We start from the raw sequence: 19,775 nt of genomic DNA, 5'->3' as shown, positions 1-19,775 counted from the left end.
CTGGCCCTCTGACTAGCATGGTTGCTCCAGCAGGCACCAGTGTGTGGGCCTGCTCTCCATGGCAGAGACAGGGCTGTCAAGTTTGGGTACTGCTAACATTTGGATAATGAGGATATTTTTCATTTTCTTCATTTTAAATGTGAACATTAGAAAAAGCTCTGTGAGCATATAGTCAGAGCAACAGAAGAACATGCTTGATCCCTCACATTAGTGGAATTTAGTGTTTTTATTTAAAGGCCTGTTAGAGTCTGTCCCTCTCTTGGCACAAAGTTTAGCAAATATTTTCTTTCAGAATATTTACAGATCCTTGAATCCACTTCAGACTTAAAAGTGTATGAAGATGATCACAAAGAGTTAATGGTGGCTAACAGCTGTGATGAAGTCATTAGACACGGCACCTATAGAAATGCACATGCATTTTTTTTTTTACTACTCTACAGCCGTGGGTAAGGAACAATGCATGAGGAAGAGTAGAGAGAGCTGTGAGGGTAAATATGCGTGACCTCATGTCGTGTTCTTTACATAAACTACTGAATTTCATCAGTCTGATTACAGTTTAGATTTTCTAATACCAACTTATGTTTTCTTTTTAAAAATTTTTATTTTTAGCTTAGAGACTGTTCTGTTAATTCATCTACTTATTTTTTAGAGACAGGGTCTCGCTCTGTTGCCCAGGCTGGAATGCAGTGGCATAGCTCACCAACCTCAAACTCCTGGGCTCAGGTGACCCTCCTGCCTCAGCCTCCTTAGTAGCTTGGACTACAGGCACATGCCACTGTACCCAGCTAATTTCTTTTTATTTTTTGTAGAGACAGAGTTTTACTTTGTTGCCCAGGCTAGTCTTGAACTCGGGAGCTCCAGCAACCCTACCTCTGCCTCCCAAAGCAGTGGAGGTACTGGTTGAGGGCAGTTGTCTGGCTCATTGGTGTTTTGAACAAAGAATTGGACAAAATGCACAAAAAACCAAGGCAGTGAAAACAGATTTATTTTAAATGAAAGTATGTTCCACAGGGTGGGAGCTGGCTGGAGCAAGAGGCTCAGGATCACTGGTTCTTCTGGGGTTTGTATGCCCTCTAGAGGTTTCCCATTGGTTCACTCTAGTGGCCCACGACTGGTCTGATTGATTGTAGGGGGGACCAATCAGAGTTACTTTCATTTTCCAGCTACCACACAGAAAAAGGAGGGGTTGAAAAGGGAGGGAGTAGCCTCTGATATCCAGTCAGTGTAGGTGGGCCTAAGGTTCCCTGCCTCCAGACCCTATTCTCCTGCCTCACTGGGGTTACAGGCATGAGCCACCATGCCTGGCCTATATTTTCTTCTTTAGAATTCTTAAACCAAGCTTAATTTTTTCCAGATTTGGAAGAAAAGTTGAACTCAAGAACTACAATATATATATACAGTAATATGCAACCAGGCCAGTGCAATTGGGAGCCTTCTAAAAATGTGCCTAGCTGGGCACAGTGGCTCACATTTGTAATCCCAGCCCTTTGAGAGGCTGAGGTGGGTGGATTGCTTGAGCCCAGGAGTTCAAGACCAGCCTGGGCAACTCTGTGAGACCCCGTCTCTGGGGGAAAAAAAAATTTTTTTTTTTTTTAATTAGCCAGGCGCAGTGGTGCATGCCTGAGGTCGCAGCTACTCGGGAAGCTGTGGTGGGAGGATCACTTGAGCCCAGGAGTTAAAGGTTGCAGTGAGCTGTGATTGAGTCACTGCAGTCCAGTATGGGCAACAGAGTAAGACCCTGTCTCTGAAAAAAGAAAAATAAACACCTAATGTGCATAGAGCTACATGTGTGAGCCTTGCATTGTTCCTAGAACATGGAGATAATTCCTCACTTCATTCAGTCATCTTATAGATTCCTTTCAAATGAAGGATAGTCTGTCTTAATTGTCATTTGGATGAATAATTGAATAAGGAGGTGCATTCATTCAAGTCTTTCTTTTCCTTTTTCTAAATAATTGCTTTGCCGACCAAGACACTTTAACTTTTTTGGGAAAGACGTTCCAGTGCTATCGTGTATGTGTTTTGAGGAGTGAGGAAGGGAAGTTATGATGTGTAGGAGGAAAATGCAGCTTTATTGCAGGGAGTGCTTGGTTCAGTCCTTCCCTTCCATCCAAGATCTGACTGTCTTTTCTTGGTTTATTGCTCCAGATCAGCACCCCTGGTTATCTTTCAGAATGAAAGCTCATCCTTTCTGCTTGACTAAGGCCATTTACATCTAAATTTCTCCAGGCCTGTTAGTTACTTTGAGGAGAACACCACAGCCATCTGCATGTGATAGCTTAGGCTGTTCTGAATCATCCGTTCCCTCACCAAAGAGAAAAGTGGATGAATTTCCCTTTTCTGTAGCACTCATCCCAGTGAACACAACCTGTTTGCACAGCAAGTCCCTGGGCCTGATCTTGGTGCAAACTTAAATTGATGTCCCTTGTGTCTTTTTCGTATTGAATCTCCTTCCGAGGCGAATCGCAGGGAAGTCCCTGAATTTCCCCAAAGACTGCTTCTCCAGTTTTCTGTGTTCCATGTGCTACCAAGCTCATTTGCTTCCCTTTGGAAGAAGATAATAGAGCCTTAGAATTTAGGTGTGGAAAGAACCTTAGTGGTCCCTTGATCAGCTGCCACCTTTTATAGATGAGATCCAGAAAGGCACTAACATGGCTTGGCTGCTGAGTAAAAATAGATCTGCAACTCAGGCATGCTGTCTCCTCCCAGTCCGGTGATCTTTCCTCTTTTTCACACGTATCTGTGTACAAGTGTCTGTCGGGAGGATTCTCAAGAGGCGCACAAGGTCAGCATACTGGCTCTGACGCTGCCAGTGAATAAGGCGGTTACCACGTCAGCCCTGGCTTGGTTCCTCCACGGCCCCCACCGTTGCCACTTAGTACCACACACATTCCTACTCCACTTTAGCTCCTCCTGCAGATGCTCCCATCTTCCTCCAAAGCCAAGCTCCTGGTTAACTACGTCTTTCCATCTGCTAGAATCTCTGTGGCCCCAAATAAGTGTCAGTTCTGGAAAAAGCCACCTTTTCCCTGCTTCCTCCAAGTGTCTGCTGGGTGAGCCAGCTGCAGGGCAGCACAGCCCGCCGAGAGGCTTTCCCTGACGGAAACTGACTCTGCCCCTTGCAAGCCCATGTCTTCCTTTTATGGCCTTCACTCTTGCCCTGTGCTCCACTGTGGGTGGAGCAGCATCTGGCAGATGATCAGGGCTGCCTGACCCAACAGGTTAAGAAAAGCAAACAAGTCTGTGAGGACCAATTCGTCAGCCGGCAGCCTCCCTTTGTGGAAGGTGAGGCACCGTCCTTGAGACACTTAACCTAGTAGAAAAAGAATTTCTGAAACCCATACCTTAAGCCAGATTCCCTGAAGAGGGGGTGTGGGGGTGATCTGGGGGATAAACCACAGGGCAAAGGGACTTCTTTTTCCTCCTGAAGAGAGAGTATCACTCTCATCTGAATGGCTTCTTGACCCAGAAAAATCTAAAGAACACCGTGCCTCCTGTTTCTTGGCAGGTCTTGTTCTTGGAATTTTGGTCTGCATTTCCGCTCACCCAGTATTGCATGGCTCCCAGGTTAATAACCCTTTCCTACATCCATCCACTTAAAGTTGTAGTGCAGTCCTGCATCCGGTGACCTCAGCTGTGTCCCTGAGCTATTAAGCTGAATTTCTGTGCCACTGACAAATACCAAGTGCCTACTCTGGGGAAGCCTCTGTGACTGTTCCAGAGAGAAGATGACAAAGTTCCAAGTGCATAGTGTACAAAAAAATACTAACCTCCTGCCCACTGGCTTGATTTCAACAGTTAAGCAAAATCAACAGAAGGGGATTTTTGCTTTAAAGTTTGATGGCTTGCTTTCTACCAGCTTATAGAATAGTATCTGCTTCTAGGTCGCTAAATATCAATATAAAGCATATTATTCCAGTAAGTGCCAATGCAGTTGTTAGATGCTGGCGCTGAAGTTAGTGCTTGCTGATTTCTCTCTTGTTGGCTGTCTACTTGAGTCACCGATTGGCACAGCCAGAGCTATAACCAGTCTGTGAGGATTGATTTGCCCTGACTTGTATCTTCATATGTGGTTTATAAGGTCTGCCAGATTGGCTTATAGTCACAATCAGCATGTCCTAAGCAAAATGAAACTATACGAACAAAACTCAGCTCTCATTCCACTGCTAGACTTTGGTGTTTTCTTTAAGAAGTAGCCTTGTTAATGCTTAGTTTTGCCTTGGGTGGCCTTAATGTGTCATTAACTGCCTGGAAATACCTTTCATTGAAAACAGTATATTTTACTACCTCATGTTCAATTTAGTATCCATCTGTATATTTTAGCAAATTTTGACTTTTCAAAGACAAAGTTTCTGTCTTGTAATGTTTCTTGGGCCGGCTATACTTCCTGTCATCTAAAACTCACTACAGTTCACTGGGCTGTTTGGTAACAGGGTAACCTGGGCATAATTAGGTGCTTGATTGACAAAGGAGTTACCAGTATCAGAAGTCAGTTTCTATTTTAACCCCATCATTTCCAATTGATTCTTTTTCTCTCCACCATTATTCACTGTCTCTCAAGTGTTGCCACTGTGAGTTGTTGAACGGAGGTTTGTATGCCGTGCAGAGCCCTGTCGCAATGTCTCAGCAAGCTTCTTTTGGTGTGTGGCAGCACCTTTAACCTCTAAATTGTGCTCCAGGATCTGCTGTAAGTCCATACTTGCAGGAGAAACAGCTGTGTAGAGTTTCCTATTGCATTTCATTTGTGGGTTTAGAACTCGGTTGCTCATTTCATATATTATCTCCTTTTTCAGTCCTTCAAGGTACATTTTTCCAACTTCTCTAATGAATGATTACATTTCTGAGTAGCTGATCTGTTTTTATCTTATCTAAGCAATATATTTATAATTTCTTCTTTGCATTGGCTAATCTGATTAGTAGTTCAGAATTAGTAGTTCAGAACCCAATTTGCAGATTATCTATAGCAAACTCTGAAGAACTGTGCTGTCAAGTAGAAATACAGTATAAGCCACATATGTAATTTAAACTTTTCTAATACCACATTAAAAACTGTAAAAAGGGGAGGAAATGGAAAATTAGTAAAAAAAAAAAAAAAAAAAAAAATTCTTTTTGAGACAGAGTCTCATTCTGATGCCCAGGCTGGAGTGTAGTGGCGCAATCTCAGCTCACTGCAACCTCCGCCTCCTGGGTTCTAGTGTGTGCCTCAGCTTCCTGAGTACCTGGGACTACAGGCGCCCACCACCACACTTGGCTAATTTTTGTATTTTTAGTAGAGATGGAGTTTCACCATGTTGGCCAGACTGGTCTTGAACTCCTGAGCTCAAGTCATCCATCCACCTTGGCCTCCCAAAGTGCTGGGATTACAGGCATGAGCCACCACACCCAACCCTAACATTGTAATAATTATATCTAATCTAGTATACCTAAAAGATTATTAATCAACTCCCAAAATATGTATGTCTGTTATATATCAATAAAAAAATCACTTAACATAAAAATATTACATTCCCCTTTTTGTACTAGGTCTTTATTTCAGATTAACACCATTCAAGTTCAGGTGCTCCCTAGATCTAGCTGTGGCTGCCAGTTGGTAGCGTACAGGACAGTGAGAACTGATGGCCTTCCGAGGATACAAGCCTTCACTTGGCCTTAATTTCTTTCTTCCTCCTGTATTTTCCCTTCTTAATGTTTTTACTTGTGCACATACTGCAAGATTAAAAACAGGTGTCTTTGTAAGCTACTCTGAAAGAAGCCATTTTGAAACGAGACACTGCATAAATGAATAAAAGTGTTTTTTCCAAAGGAGTCTCTGAAGGGCTGGATGGATGTGCAAATGCGGGCACACTAATTTGTAGGATGCCAGGAGAAGGGAATTTTTTTTTTTTTCTGTTTTCTATTATTTTGTGTGGAGCCAGACTGCTTATTGGCGTCTGGGCAGATTTTGAGCCTACACATCTTAAATTATTCATTTTTCTTAAACTCAGGAGGAGAGGAAGACATAGTGGTGAAAATTGGGGCCTCCCGCAGTTAATTTGAAGATTTTTTTTTTTTCTTTAAGAGAGGATTTCAGGTTTGTTAGGGATTGTCCTAAATTGACTGGCGTCCCAGATTTCTAACTTGGTGACCTGACACTTGGGAGGTTTGGTTCTAAATACACGTGAGAATTAACTGAAGGGCCTCACCCACCACTTACCTGCCACCTGCTAGACTGTGTGGGCTTCCTCCTGAACCCAGAGCCGTGGGAAGGAGGCTGGCAGGGAGTCTGCACATCAGACTCCTTAGAAAGCTGCTGTATGTGCTGACAAGTGAGGCACGAGAATACCAGAGAGACTTTCGTCATGAAGAATTCTGTGTTGTTTTAATGATTAAATGTATTTAGAGCTTTAGTTGGTATAAATGGATGCTTTGGAGGTACTTAAATTCTTTTTTCTTTTTTTTTTTAAACCCTACTTTCAAGGTAACAAGTTAGAGATACTTAAATTCAGTAGTGACAGATTCCCCTTTCCTTACTTCCACTAAAATATTTACAGTCTTTTCACATTTTTTTTGGAAAATAGAAACATGTTTCTGTATATGGAGAGATATAAAGACAGTATTAAAAAAATTGTATCAGTGGAGGGGAAAAAAATGTTAGCTAGAATCCCAGAGCAACTATTTCTATTGTTGTTGTGTATCTTTGTGGTCCTTTCTATAAAATACACAGGGGATTTTGTAGATGGTTTCCTTTCAACATGATACTTATTTTTCAGTAGAAAATAAAGTAAGCTTTAAGTAGTCCATTTTGAATTTTATACAAACAATAAACTAGTGGATGTAAGTGGATGGTTCTTTTGAAAGAAGTTGGAGGAAACCGCATAAAAAATCATCTCTGTATTATTTGATGTAAATATGCATGTTTCCTGGATTCTTTTCTATTTAGAAAAACATCAGTGGTCTATTGAAGTCTACTTGTCTGGATTGTCTGTTACTTTAGACATCTTCCTTTTCCTGCATGGGAGGAATGGTTTTTCTTTATGCAAAAAAATCTGTCTCGATAGAAATCACATCAAATCTACATTGTCCCCTGCCCACTCCCCATCGCACTCACACACACACAGACACCCATGGTAAGTACTAATAGGGTTGCTGTGCGTACAGAAATGTCTCCAAAGGTTAATTTACCCTCTTTGCCTTTTCTATCTTTTCTTTTCTGTTTTGTCTATACTATTATGTTGGTAATAATTTGCTTTGCTGATTATACTGTAATAACAGGGTGAAGCAGAAAGAGACTGTGATAACAAGAAAATCAGACTGGAGAAGGACATCAAATCACAGTCGTCTTCATCTTCATCTTCATCCTCCCACAAAGAATCTTCTAAAGCAAAGTGAGTATAGAGATTAGCAGCCACCTCATCTCTAGCAGATCAAGACTTCTTGGGTCTTGACAGAGCAAAGACATTTTTCTTCTGCAGTAGAATCAGTGGATTAATAAAGTCAAGCTCATTTGGACAATGTATTAAGTTTGTTTTTGTTTCTTGCATCTTTGAGGACCTTACAGGAATTAACAATTCATGTGGCAGCAAATTTGGATTTATCAGAAACATTTTCACTATGGGTAATTTCTTTAGACATCTGGATTTTTTTTTCCGTAAGGGAAAGAAAGAAAGGTGCCATTATTTCTACTTTGCAGAATTGGAAACAAAGACACAGAGAAAATGACTTGTCCAAAGTCAAATAATTCTTACTGAGTGTTGGAGCCAGCATTTGGACTCTGGGAGCCTGTGTTCAGTGCTCCTTCTTGTAGAGATGACTAAGAATCTGTGGGGTAACTCAGTGTCTGTTGCCGGGAAGAGGGGTGGCAGGTGAAAGGTGGGAGTGCCAGGAAGATGTAAATATAACAAGCAACTATTGTTTACTCTGATTTACTCAAGAAATTGCTTCAAAAAATGTCTTGGCACAAACAAGTGCATAGTGTCACCGTGTGGGAACCTGCAGAGAGGAGGAAGGCTCAGATGTGGAGGGTGCGGCTCCACTCGCCTTCTTGTCAGGGAAAGGCATGGGTTGGGAAGCAGCTGAAGCAAGCGTTTGGAATGATTGGGGAAAGTCAGGACCATTGACAGACTCTGCAAGCTTAGAAATTATACAGCTTCATTTATCACTAATGGGTAGGGCTAGATTTTTGAAAGGCCTCAAAAAGTCCCTGAAGTTTGGCCTGTTTACAACTGGTACAACTTTGTGATACCCTAATCTTTTGTGCCAGCAGCCAGTTTGTAACTAAACAACGAAGCCAAGTGATGTGTGCTTTGCCTCCCCTTAGTTTTACATGATGTTTCACTCCAGGCCCTCCAGGCCCTCCTCAGAGTCCTCAAAGAAGGAAATGCTCCCCCCGCCACCTGTGTCCTCGTCCTCCCAGAAGCCAGCCAAGCCTGCACATAAGAGGTCAAAGCGGGAAGCAGACACCGGTGGCCAGGACCCTCCCAAAAGTGCCAGCAGTACCAAGAGCAACCACAAAGACTCTTCCACTCCCAAGCACAGAAGAGTAGAGGGGAAGGGCTCCAGAAGCTCCTCGGAGCACAAGGTGAGCGGCGGCGGCGGCCATTGTGTAAGGTGGGATGCATTGCTGTACCTTTACGTTCCCAAAGAAGACGAGTTCCTAATGATGGCACTTCACAACTGTCCATTGCTTTTAATAAGGCAGTTGTTTGTGTTTAAAATGGTAGTTTTTGGAGGGAAGGTGAAAGGTAGTTAATAATACACAAAGATTTAGGTGTCAGTTTATTATTCTTACAGTGATTTCAGAGGTGAAAAATCAAAATAGATTTTTGTGCTAGTTTTTGATTGGGTGTTTTACAGTAAGAAATAGTTCCCCTGTGTAGTTGTGCTTTGAATATTTGATCTCAGATACTTTCATTCTAGGTTAAAATGGGGAAAAAATTATCCACTTTCTCAAATAAAAGTTCCTCTCTTCCTGTTAATCTGGGTGGAGCGAGGTGGTGTGTTTGGATTGACTAAGAGAAAATGTTATGTGTGGCTTTGTGAGTTCTCTGATCTCTTGGACATTCTTGTCTTTTTGAGTCTCCAGTTCAGTCAGAACCACTGCTTCAGTTGAATCTGTAGCTGAGGAAGTGTTTAACCAGGGTCGATTGTGCATTGTTTGATTTACTCTTTTTTGAAACTACTCTTTTGGGCTATTTAAGAGGGATGGTACTTTTAGGACAGTGGTCTTCAATGTTAGAGTGTAATCTGTATACTGATTTTATTTTTTTGAAGGGTTCTTCCGGAGATACTGCAAATCCTTTTCCAGTGCCTTCTTTGCCAAATGGTAACTCTAAACCAGGGAAGCCTCAAGTGAAGTTTGACAAGTAAGACTTCAGATGCTTGCTTCTTGTTCTTTTTTGTTTGTTTGTTTTCGACTTTTTTTTTTTTTTCAAAGATGGAGTCTCGCTCTGTCACTCAGGCTGGAGTGTAGTGGCACGATCTCAGCTCACTGCAACCTCCACCTCCCAGGTTCAAGTGATTCTCCTGCTTTAGCCTCCCAAGTAGTTGGGACTACAGGCATGAACCATCATGCCTGGCTAACTTTTTTTGTATTTTTAGTAGAGACGGGGTTTCACCGTGTTGGTCAGGCTGGTCTCGAACTCCTGACCTCAAATGATCCGCCTGCCTCGGCCTCCCAAAGTGCTGGGATTACAGGCATGAGCCACCGCACCCAGCCACTTATTGCTCTTTCTTCCTCCATTATCTCCTCCCCTCCTTATTTCCACTTCTCCTTCTTTGTTTACCCTCTGCCCTCCCCTTGCTGTCTTCCCATCCTTTTTCACTCTTGGTCTTAAGTTATCTTACCCTAGTCTAGTAATCTTTGGCCCATATAACCTGTCCCTGGTTTTTCTTCTTCTTTTTCAGACAACAAGCAGACCTTCACATGAGGGAGGCAAAAAAGTTGAAGCAGAAAGCAGAGTTAATGGTTAGTATTGGCTCTTTATCTCTTTGGTAGAATATTTTCTCATAGTAAAAAAAAATTTTTTGGTAGTCTCCATTCTACTGTATTCCCTATCACTCAGCGTATGTGTGGTGGAAAGAGGGGGGTGCAGCAGGCGCAGGAGAAAGGAGTGTGTGGGCCCTACCATTGGCCACAACATATGCACGCAGCAAAATCAGGACCTTATTGATTAAGCGGTAGGTGGTTCTTGGTGGTATTATTTTCTTTGGCTCCACTGATTCAGTCTGATCATGGGCAGATATATAGAGGACCTAGTCACACGTTTTATATCTAAGTCAGTGAAAGTTAGTCTACCTGCTGGTGATTTAATGCATAGGTGCCTTTTTATTCTACTGCATCAATTCCTTGGATGTGAAAAATGAGTCCTGCTGTTGAAACTCAGTCAGTGTGTGTTCACTCTAAAACATTTCACAAGGCAGGGAAGCCTGTTTACATTCCAAAATTATCTTAAAGCCTTGAGAGGCTGACCCAAAGGAAGAGTTGAGCTAGGCTATTAGATGAGATTTTAAGATTAAGGTAATGATTATACTGTTGGCAAACATGCTTTAAAGACACGAAGTCTCTTTACCTATTGGCTTTTGGACTTTCTGAAAGATGGTGGTTTTGTAGTTCATTGTGTACATAATTACGCTTTTACGTCACTACTGCAATAAATATAATGAGATAATGTTTGCCCTTTGTCATATGTAGATATCCAAGACTCTGGGGATTTTGCTTATGTAGTGAGTCCCTAAACCTAAATCCCCACAAATGCAAAAATGCAAAAACCTCCCTGGAAAACCATATGTTGAACTTTGTTACACAGAGGAAGGGCATGAGTTGACTTTTTTGGTCCACATGTAAACCTAACCACACATTTCAGACACCCACAGGGGTCTGAATCAGATTGATTCACCAACAAGATCCTGGCCTGGTGCTCTTCAACTTGCCTCATCTGCAGACCTGTATCTCTTCTGAGACTCTTTCATCAGATACCCTTGCATTAGGCAAAATGTTGATTCTTTACCATGCTGAATTCTGTAAGATAGTCAAATACAGGCCTCTCTAGCCCTGTCCCTAAAACTACCCTGTACCAGGGTGACCTAAGTCAGATGAAGAATCTGAGATTGGCCAGGCGCGGTGGCTCATGCCTATTATCCCAGCACTTTGGGAAGCCGAGGTGGGTGGATCACGAGGTCAGGAGATCAAGACCATCCTGGCTAACACGGTGAAACCCCGTCTCTACTAAAAAATGCAAAAAATTAGCTGGACCCGGTGGCAGGCGCCTGTAGTCCCAGCTACTAGGGAGGCTGAGGCAGGAGAATTACTTGAACCTGGGAGGCGGAGCTTGCAGTGAGCCGAGATAGTGCCACTGCACTCCAGCCTGGGCGACAGAGCAAAAACAAACAAACAAAAAAAAAAAAAACAAGGAAAGAAGAATCTGAGATTGTGCCAAACAGTGGTTTCAGCAGCTTCCAGTTTTCCAAGATTGTTACTGGAACTGTATGAATCTTTGGAGTTTTGGAAAGAGTAAATATTTCGCACTGTCAGCCAGTTATCTAAAACTTACCTTGACATTGGACACTTTCAGTACTAGATTCCTTGTTATTCAAAGGAGTAATAGTCATACTCTGGGGAACTTTGTTTTTAATCTATTAATATGCATACATTCTTTTTCCTTACCTAAGGTGACTGTACATCCCAGTGTGCCAGGACAGTCCTAGTTTGTGCCTGTTTCATCCCAGTTTGAGAAATAATTGTATCCTGTTTCACTCTTAAAATATACCAGTGTGGACGATAAGCCCCTGTGGCCACCCACTCCATAATAATCTCCCTTAATTGCATAATGTTTTGAAGATGTGCCTTTGGTGTTCCAAATAGTTACGTACCCAACTGAGTAGAAAGGGATGTGTTTCTTCTCTACGTTGTCTTCAACTGATGCGTAGGGAAACTACTTTAACAATGTTTCAGGAGATACATGGAATCACAGAAATATGGACATTATTGGCCTTATGATATACTTATCTAAAGGAAATGAATATTGACAAATTGCTATACAATATTGTAGTTTAGTTTATTTCTAGCGTAAAGCCAATATTAACTTTGGAAATCCCATGAAAGAGATGATGTTGAATAAGCATATTTGGAGAATTAAGTTCCCATCAGTGAAGCAAACCAGTCATGCCAAATACTGCTGATTAATTGGGGAATACTCATTTGATTTTTGTTCTTTCACTAATCTGACCCTTAGTTCTCCAGAAAAAGTACTTTTTGATTAAGTTACTTTTTAAAACAAAAAATTTTAGAATAATTGAATATTCTGAAATATACATATATACATATGTACATATACATGTGTATGTGTATAGCAGCCTAGTTTGTTCCGGTACTGGTAAAACATGAGAACAGTATGCACTAAAGTCTTTCTGTTGTCAGCTCACTGAGAGAAGCGTTTCCACCCCGTGTAGAGTGCAGCAGCATGCCTAAGTAGCATGACAGCCCACACCCCTCTCATTGCTGACGTGTCTCCAGCTCCTTAGATTCCACTTATGTCTTTACTCTTTTCCTTTCCTTTCCCCTTCCCCTTCCCCTTTCCTTTCCCTTTCCCTTTCCTTTCCCTTTCTTTTCTTTTCCTTTCTTTCTTTCTTTTCTTTTTTTTTTGCAATGGAGTCTCGCTCTGTCACCCAGGCTGGAGTGCAGTGGCATGATCTTGGCTCACTGTAACCTCTGCCTCCCAGATTCAAGCAATTCTCCTGCCTCAGCCTCCCAAGTAGCTGGGATTACAGGCCTGCCACCATGCCTGGCTAATTTTTATGTAGAGACGGCAGTTTCACCGTGTTGGCCAGACTGGTCTCAAACTCCTGATCTCAAGTGATCCACCTGCCTCGGCCTCCCAAAGTGCTGGGATTACAGGCGTGAGCCACCACGCCCGGCCCCTATTTTCATTCTTTCCTTTTGAACATAGCAAATACAAAGCAGAAATTACAAACGTTAATCAGTTGCTCTCGATGTGCGGTACATATGCCATATGTGGAGAGACAGTTACATCACACTGTCATCAGCTGCACTTGCCATATGCCACTTAGAAGGGTGCTACATGACAAGGTGTGTATTCAGGTGTAGGGTGACCACCAATATCTGGTTTTGTTCATATTTCTACGTTGCTTTTAAGGGACTCTGAAATGTTACTCCTGTTGACCTGGGGGGATGGCTTTGTGCACTAAAGCAGATGTCAAAGGAGATTAATCTGTTGGGCTGTAAAATGCATAAAACAATTATTGTTAGCTATTATATCTAACGTGCTCATAAACCAAGAGTGTTTTCTGCTTTTTAGTAAACTTCAGCACACACAAAGAAGTATGTGTCTGCATTACTCTAGACATGTGGAATAATGTGTTTCTCAAGAAAGTTATAGAATGACTAATTGCACACTGATAACAAGGAGGCTATGTACTTACTGCCTTAGTTTGGATATGTGCTTTCATAAGGCTTTGAGAGCATGGTCTTAATACAGGATCGTTTTCTTTTTCCTAATGAATTTCTGCTAAAAGAGTGATTTCAGCAGGTCATAGCTAACAGGCTTTGGTTATCATTTTTAGTTCATTCATCTTCACACTTCTCCCTGGCCATAATTAAACTAAGACAGTGGAGGAAAGTCACACTAAAGAATGTGGGTGAGAAACTAAATCAAGGTTTGTCTTCAGCCTAACAATGACCATGTTCTTCTCCCGCAGACGGACAAGGTTGGAAAGGCTTTCAAGTACCTGGAAGCCGTCTTGTCCTTGATTGAGTGTGGAATTGCCACAGAGTCTGAAAGCCCAGCATCCAAGTCAGCGTACTCTGTCTACTCAGAAACTGTAGATCTCATTAAGTAAGTGCCAAGTCATTGTGCTTTCCTTTTCTTTCCTCACCTTTATTGTCTTGATCCATTTGAACCTTAGTGTAAAGATGGCTCAATAAAGGGGAGACTTTAAAAAGTTATTGGTCCAAGAACTAGTTTTTGTCCTAAACTAAAACTGCGTTCTAGATGAAGTGCTAGCACAGAGTAACTGGGTCCAACTGCATCATTTTGCTAAGTGCACCAAGAAGTGCCAGAGCTTTCAGGGAGAGGTTGGTTTTTCCAGTTTAGCTTTCTTATCAGATGACCTCTCCTCTCAGTTTAAGCTTCTACTTTGTTTACTTACCTACATTTCAACAGGGGACTCAGTAAGGACACAACTTTACTTGGTTTCAAGAGGCATGTCCCTGCCTGGTTTTCTCAGTGGCCTGGATTGTTGCTCTAAAGCCTTGGGTTTTTCATTTTTTTCCTGGGATGCTCTCATCTTTTCAACATCTTCAGGAAAAGTCAATATAAAATGGAAACAAGCATAATAAGTTGTATTTGTGTCTGCCTTTGTTTAAAACCTGATGTACTTTTATGTTTTCCTGTAGATTCATAATGTCATTAAAATCCTTCTCAGATGCCACAGCGCCAACACAAGAGAAAATATTTGCTGTTTTATGGTGTGTATTTTCCTTTGTCTAAATAGTACTAAATTTGTTTTTGCATCTGTTGATGTTACAAAAAGATTTTGAAATTTGTTTTCTTAATGTGAAAATTATGAAAAGCAAGTCAGTACTTTGGTCAAAAGGTTAATCCCCCCACTGGTAGTTCTTACAAAATGGTATCTGCTGCCATTTTTCTGATGGCTTGTTAAATGCTTTGGTCTTGTGATATAAATTATATCCTTGTGTTTTCTACCAGCATTTACTTTTAGGATAGTATGAACAGAGCAGTAAGATTCTTTACATACCAACTCACACAGGTGAGGAAAACGCAGTGTGTTCATTAGGCTGTTGAAGGTGAGATGGCTGATTTTCTGTCGTCTGATAGTCATGTGCAGTTTCCCTTCTGTCTTTGTTCATAGCATGCGTTGCCAGTCCATTTTGAACATGGCGATGTTTCGTTGTAAAAAAGACATAGCAATAAAGTATTCTCGTACTCTTAATAAACACTTCGAGAGTTCTTCCAAAGTCGCCCAGGCACCTTCTCCATGCATTGCAAGGTAACTCTAATATAAATAATTTCCAAAATTGAGTCATTTCTTTCTTTACTTCTTGCTTTGTGACCATTTGTATGCTTACATATGTGAGTTTGCCTTTTCAAAAATCTTTGGCTTCAACTGTGTGCTGATTGCTCCTAAATTTAAATTATTAGCATAGTTTTACCTTTTTGAGAAATGGTTATAAATCAAGGTTGTTGCTGATTGGAAAACATAAAAAGGTAATTGCAAAGAATATAGAATTGAGATTTTTGAGCTTTGAGGGTTTGTTTGTTTTTTGAGACAGAGTCTTGCTCTGTTGCCCAGGCTGGAATGCAGTGCTGCAATCTTGGCTCACTGCAACCTCCACCTCCTGGGTTCAAGCGAGTCTCCTGCCTCAGCCTTCCGAGTAGCTGGGATTACATACAGGTCTGTGCTGCCACCATGCCCAGCTAATTTTTGTATTTTTAGTAGAGATGGGGTTTTCACCACATTGACCAGATTGGTCTCGAACTCCTCACCTCAAATGATCTGCCTGCCTTGGGCTCCCAAAGTGCGGGGATGCCACAGGTGTGAGCCACTGCGCCTGGCCGAGCTTTGAGGATCTTTAGATAAGCCGAAGAACACAAAACAAGAGGCAGAGCCATCCGAACCGAGCCAGAGTCCTTCTCTCTCTGTGTGTGTGACATAGCCTCTTGGCATTTCAGTAAACAAATTTCCAGAGCCATATGCCCTTCATCTTCTCCAGGATCCACACCAGTAATACTAAGAATGAAAATGATTAGCAAAATTATTTTCCCCACTTTATGAACTAACGTTCATGTATGCTCTAAGTTATTAGAAAAAAAAAAAAAAAAAATCCTTGTACAAGTGTTTTTAAAATGAAGTTGGAATTTTCTTCCCTGTAGTCCTTGCCTAGTATTTTTTAATTTGGTCATACTCCTTGTGAAGTTCCTAGTTCTGATAAGTTTTGCTATTTTAAGAACATCACTTACACGACTGCCCTATTTCTAGCACAGTCAAAAGAAGAGACTCCCATATGGCCTCTCTTAAAAAAGAAAGTCCTGATTAAGAAGTAACTTCATATTACCTCTGAAGATTTTCATGGCTGCTGCATCTGAGATATTATTCTAAGCTAATAGATTGTCAGTCACATTCTTTTAGATAACTCCTTCAATCATTTGCCCATCCAGTGTATACTGAGCACCTTCTTCATACCAAGCCTTGTGTTAGGTACTGGGGATACAGCAGACAAGAACCACTGCCCTCATGGAGCTTTCACTCTACTCCTTGCAAATGTACATTCTGCTAGGTCCGTGCAGCCCAAAGGGCAGGTGTAACATCATGAGGCTACTGCCGCTGAGCCATCTTTCCATTTTATATTCATTAACTCTTTTTTATTTAATCCACATTGAGTCACATATTAACTTGCAGGTCCAGATATTCAGCCAAGAGTGGAGTAAAGAGGAGATTGAGTCTTCTGATGCATGATACTTATATTAGTTCATTCATTGACTCAGCAAGTATTTATCAGGAGCCTGCTTTTAGCACCCATTGTGCTGAGTGCTACTAATGCAAAAATTAATACGACATAATTTCTGCTGTGACCCAGGAAAAGGAATAAACAGAGATAAATGCAAGAAAAGAGAGATGTTCAAGTGGTGGCAGAAGGGAAGCTGTGATGTATCCAGGGTATCCACAGTGTCTAAAAGAATGCATGGTACAGAGCAGGTGCTCAGTTAGTGTTTACTGAGTGGATGAAAGGATGAAATACAGGTAGGCGTGCACACATGTACATACATTGCATACATAAGAGTATTGTCTTACTAGGAGATTCCAGGCAGAGGAAGTAGACTATGCGAATGGCATGGGAAAGCATATTTGGAATACAGATTAGCCCAGCATGGTGTCTCATTGACCTTGTAGGAGTGACTTTAGCAGTGGTTATCATTTTGGCAGGTGTGTAGTGAAACTTTGTGTCTTGGACTGTAGTCCCAGACATGTAAATATGTGATCTGGGGGCTACTGGTGACTGACTGACCAGTTTTCTCTTCTCTTCCGCCTCCCAGAAGCACAGGCACACCATCCCCTCTTTCCCCAATGCCTTCTCCTGCCAGCTCCGTAGGGTCCCAGTCAAGTGCTGGCAGTGTGGGGAGCAGTGGGGTGGCTGCCACCATCAGCACCCCAGTCACTATCCAGAATATGACATCTTCCTATGTCACCATCACATCCCATGTTCTTACCGCCTTTGACCTTTGGGAACAGGCCGAGGCCCTCACAAGGAAGAATAAAGGTAAATAAATGGCTCTGTGGTGGTAATTACTGGGGGGTGTGGATTGGGAGGAAATAACATTGGTTTATATTTTAAGTTCAGTTTCTTGGAGAAAAGGAAATGTGTAGCTGTTTAATTATATTTTCTCCATTCAGCCTCAAAACCTAGTTACAATTATTCCTTGAGCACTGTGTGGCATGGAGCTGAATTTCTGTGGCTAGATCTTAGCAAAACCAAAATAGAAGTGGTTTTAGCGCCTTGCCCCTTCTGAAATTCTGTTGTCATTATTTCAGCCTGAGCTGAAATGCTAGCTGCGGCAAGGCAAATGAGGAAGAGGAGTCACTAGCTGTTCCTAGGCTCAGCACATTGGAGATACAAAGTAGCATAACCCAAATACTGAGATTATTGTTTGTTTTTAGTATATGATAAGAAAGATAGTAGCTATAGTACGAGAGATGCAGTGTAGTAAACATTATTGAGACTTGTTTGGGGAAGAAGACCCTTGGAGAAATGCAAGGTTTAGGAGAGTTGGAGCCAGCTGGCTGTAACCACTTACTTTCCATATAGCCTCTTAGGGCCTTATCCATCTTATCAAACTGATAATACGTTTAACTTTTTTTCCCCCCATTAATGCATCTTTTGAGGCAAAGGTATACATTTGGTGTTTTCCAAGTGCCAGCCACTGTGCTAAGCATTATGGATTCAGCTCTAAAGCAAACCAGGTTTATAGTCCAGTAGAGAATTAGCAAGCAGTGACAGTAGATTGTGATCTTTTATATGTGATAAAGTGCAGAATATTGTGGGGACGTACCTTCTGGAAACTTGAATTTTAATTTTTGTGTGTGCTTGTGTATTTACTTGTTTTTTTGTTTTGTTTTTGCAGAATTCTTTGCTCGGCTCAGCACAAATGTGTGCACCTTGGCCCTCAACAGCAGTTTGGTGGACCTGGTGCACTATACACGACAGGGTTTTCAGCAGCTACTAGAATTAACCAAAACACCTTAATGGAGCCCCAGGTTGATTCAATGCCTTGGGAACTATTTTTGCACATTGGAAGCCTCAAAAACAGTCCAGACGTTTGTTTCATCAGGACGCCAAACTCTAAAAAGCAGCAGCACGAGATGGCCAGGACATTTGTCCGCTTAAACTCTCCACAACGGTGTGATCATTGGTTGGACACTATGGTTATGCAGAAGCAGAGATGAGGAGGCTGGCCCCAGAGATGATCTTGCCCTTCCTAACTAAAGGACAGAAGTGCAATGTAGCTTAAATGGGTGTATGAATGGTCTAGAAACATTTCTATTTTTTTTTTTTTTTTAACCAGCAGGATACAAGTTGCAAATGAAATGAGGAGAAGCAGTTTCAACTCTGAAAGTGAATTTACATCATCTCAGTAGCCACACTAGTCCATTCTCAGAAGGAAATTTTGTTTTTAACAATGACTTTTGGTGAAGGGTTTTGTGGATGATTTTTTTTTTCTTTTGAGTTTTGGGAGAAATATTTGTTTAATAACTTCTAATGGCCATCTGTAAACCGTAAGTAATGAAGGACTCCACTGTGCCCCACTTTCTGCCAATGAACAGTGGCTTGATAATACCAAGTATTGTAATTTATAAAATTGAAGGCAACCCCTGCTCCTGCCGCCCCCACCCCCCATTGCCTAGAGTGCTGCACATTCACCCCAACTCTGACTTCTCTGTTTCTGTGCTGAACGTCAGCCCGCGTCGGAGCGGCAAGGAGGAGCCACAGCGCATGGGGTGCCGCCTCGAGGTCTGCACGGGAGGACTTGGCGCTGCCATTTCCCACCCCTGCTTCAGCAAAAGGGACTCTCTAACAGGGCAGTCACTGTTGAGTCTATTCTGAATTTCCTACCTTGGGGAAGAAGGGAACCAACGTTTATACCTGACCAGATGGCTAAAGTGCTTTTAAAGTTTTGTTTGAGTAGAGCTGGAATTTGAGGTGCTGATCTGTGGTCTACAGTTATGTGGTAACTCATGTTGTCCAACCAACTCAGAGTTTTGTCAGTGAACAAGAAAAATGAAATCTTCTTAGAGAGGCTATATTTTTCTGCTACAAATTATTTTATATTTATAGCAAAACTAGACTTTCAGAGTCCTTAATTGTCTGGGGGAAGTTAACTCCCTGAGAGGATGTAGAGATTTGGGGTGTTTAATTAGACTTTTGAAAAACTCGTCACCACATGCCTTCACTCCAGAGTGTTCTCAGCTGGATTTGATTTGGTTGAGGAGGAACTGTGGCCCTCCGTAAGTTATTGCCGTAGTGTATACATTAAACCAAGTCCATTTCGAATGACCTAAAATGAACTAACACAATCAGAAATCCCATGTGCCCATAAGCACAGATTTTTCTTTTTTTTTTTTTTTTTTTTTGAGACGGAGTCTCGCTCTGTCGCCCAGGCTGGAGTGCAGTGGCCGGATCTCAGCTCACTGCAAGCTCCGCCTCCCGGGTTCACGCCATTCTCCTGTCTCAGCCTCCCGAGTAGCTGGGACTACAGGCGCCCGTC

General features: G+C 41.9%; 1 protein-coding gene across 5 annotated transcripts in view; it reads left to right on the top strand.

Moving 5' to 3' along the window:
* AFF1 (AF4/FMR2 family member 1) overlaps positions 1–18,847 on the top strand; it is a 203,713-nt gene extending 184,866 nt beyond the window's left edge. For all 5 annotated transcript variants that reach the window (XM_023198100.2, XM_023198097.2, XM_023198098.3 and 2 more), the window contains 9 exons: positions 7,252–7,364; positions 8,320–8,557; positions 9,250–9,341; positions 9,883–9,943; positions 13,693–13,829; positions 14,390–14,461; positions 14,866–15,003; positions 17,049–17,272; positions 18,135–18,847. In XM_023198100.2, coding sequence (XP_023053868.2) covers positions 7,252–7,364; positions 8,320–8,557; positions 9,250–9,341; positions 9,883–9,943; positions 13,693–13,829; positions 14,390–14,461; positions 14,866–15,003; positions 17,049–17,272; positions 18,135–18,256 — 1,197 coding nt within the window. In that variant the 3' untranslated portion in view covers positions 18,257–18,847. The remainder of the gene's footprint in view (positions 1–7,251; positions 7,365–8,319; positions 8,558–9,249; positions 9,342–9,882; positions 9,944–13,692; positions 13,830–14,389; positions 14,462–14,865; positions 15,004–17,048; positions 17,273–18,134) is intronic.
* Positions 18,848–19,775: the final 928 nt, after the last annotated feature.

The sequence above is a fragment of the Piliocolobus tephrosceles genome, chromosome 3 (assembly GCF_002776525.5).
Source record: "Piliocolobus tephrosceles isolate RC106 chromosome 3, ASM277652v3, whole genome shotgun sequence".
Taxonomy (NCBI): Eukaryota; Metazoa; Chordata; class Mammalia; order Primates; family Cercopithecidae; genus Piliocolobus; species Piliocolobus tephrosceles.
This window is presented reverse-complemented; position numbering and strand designations above follow the sequence as displayed.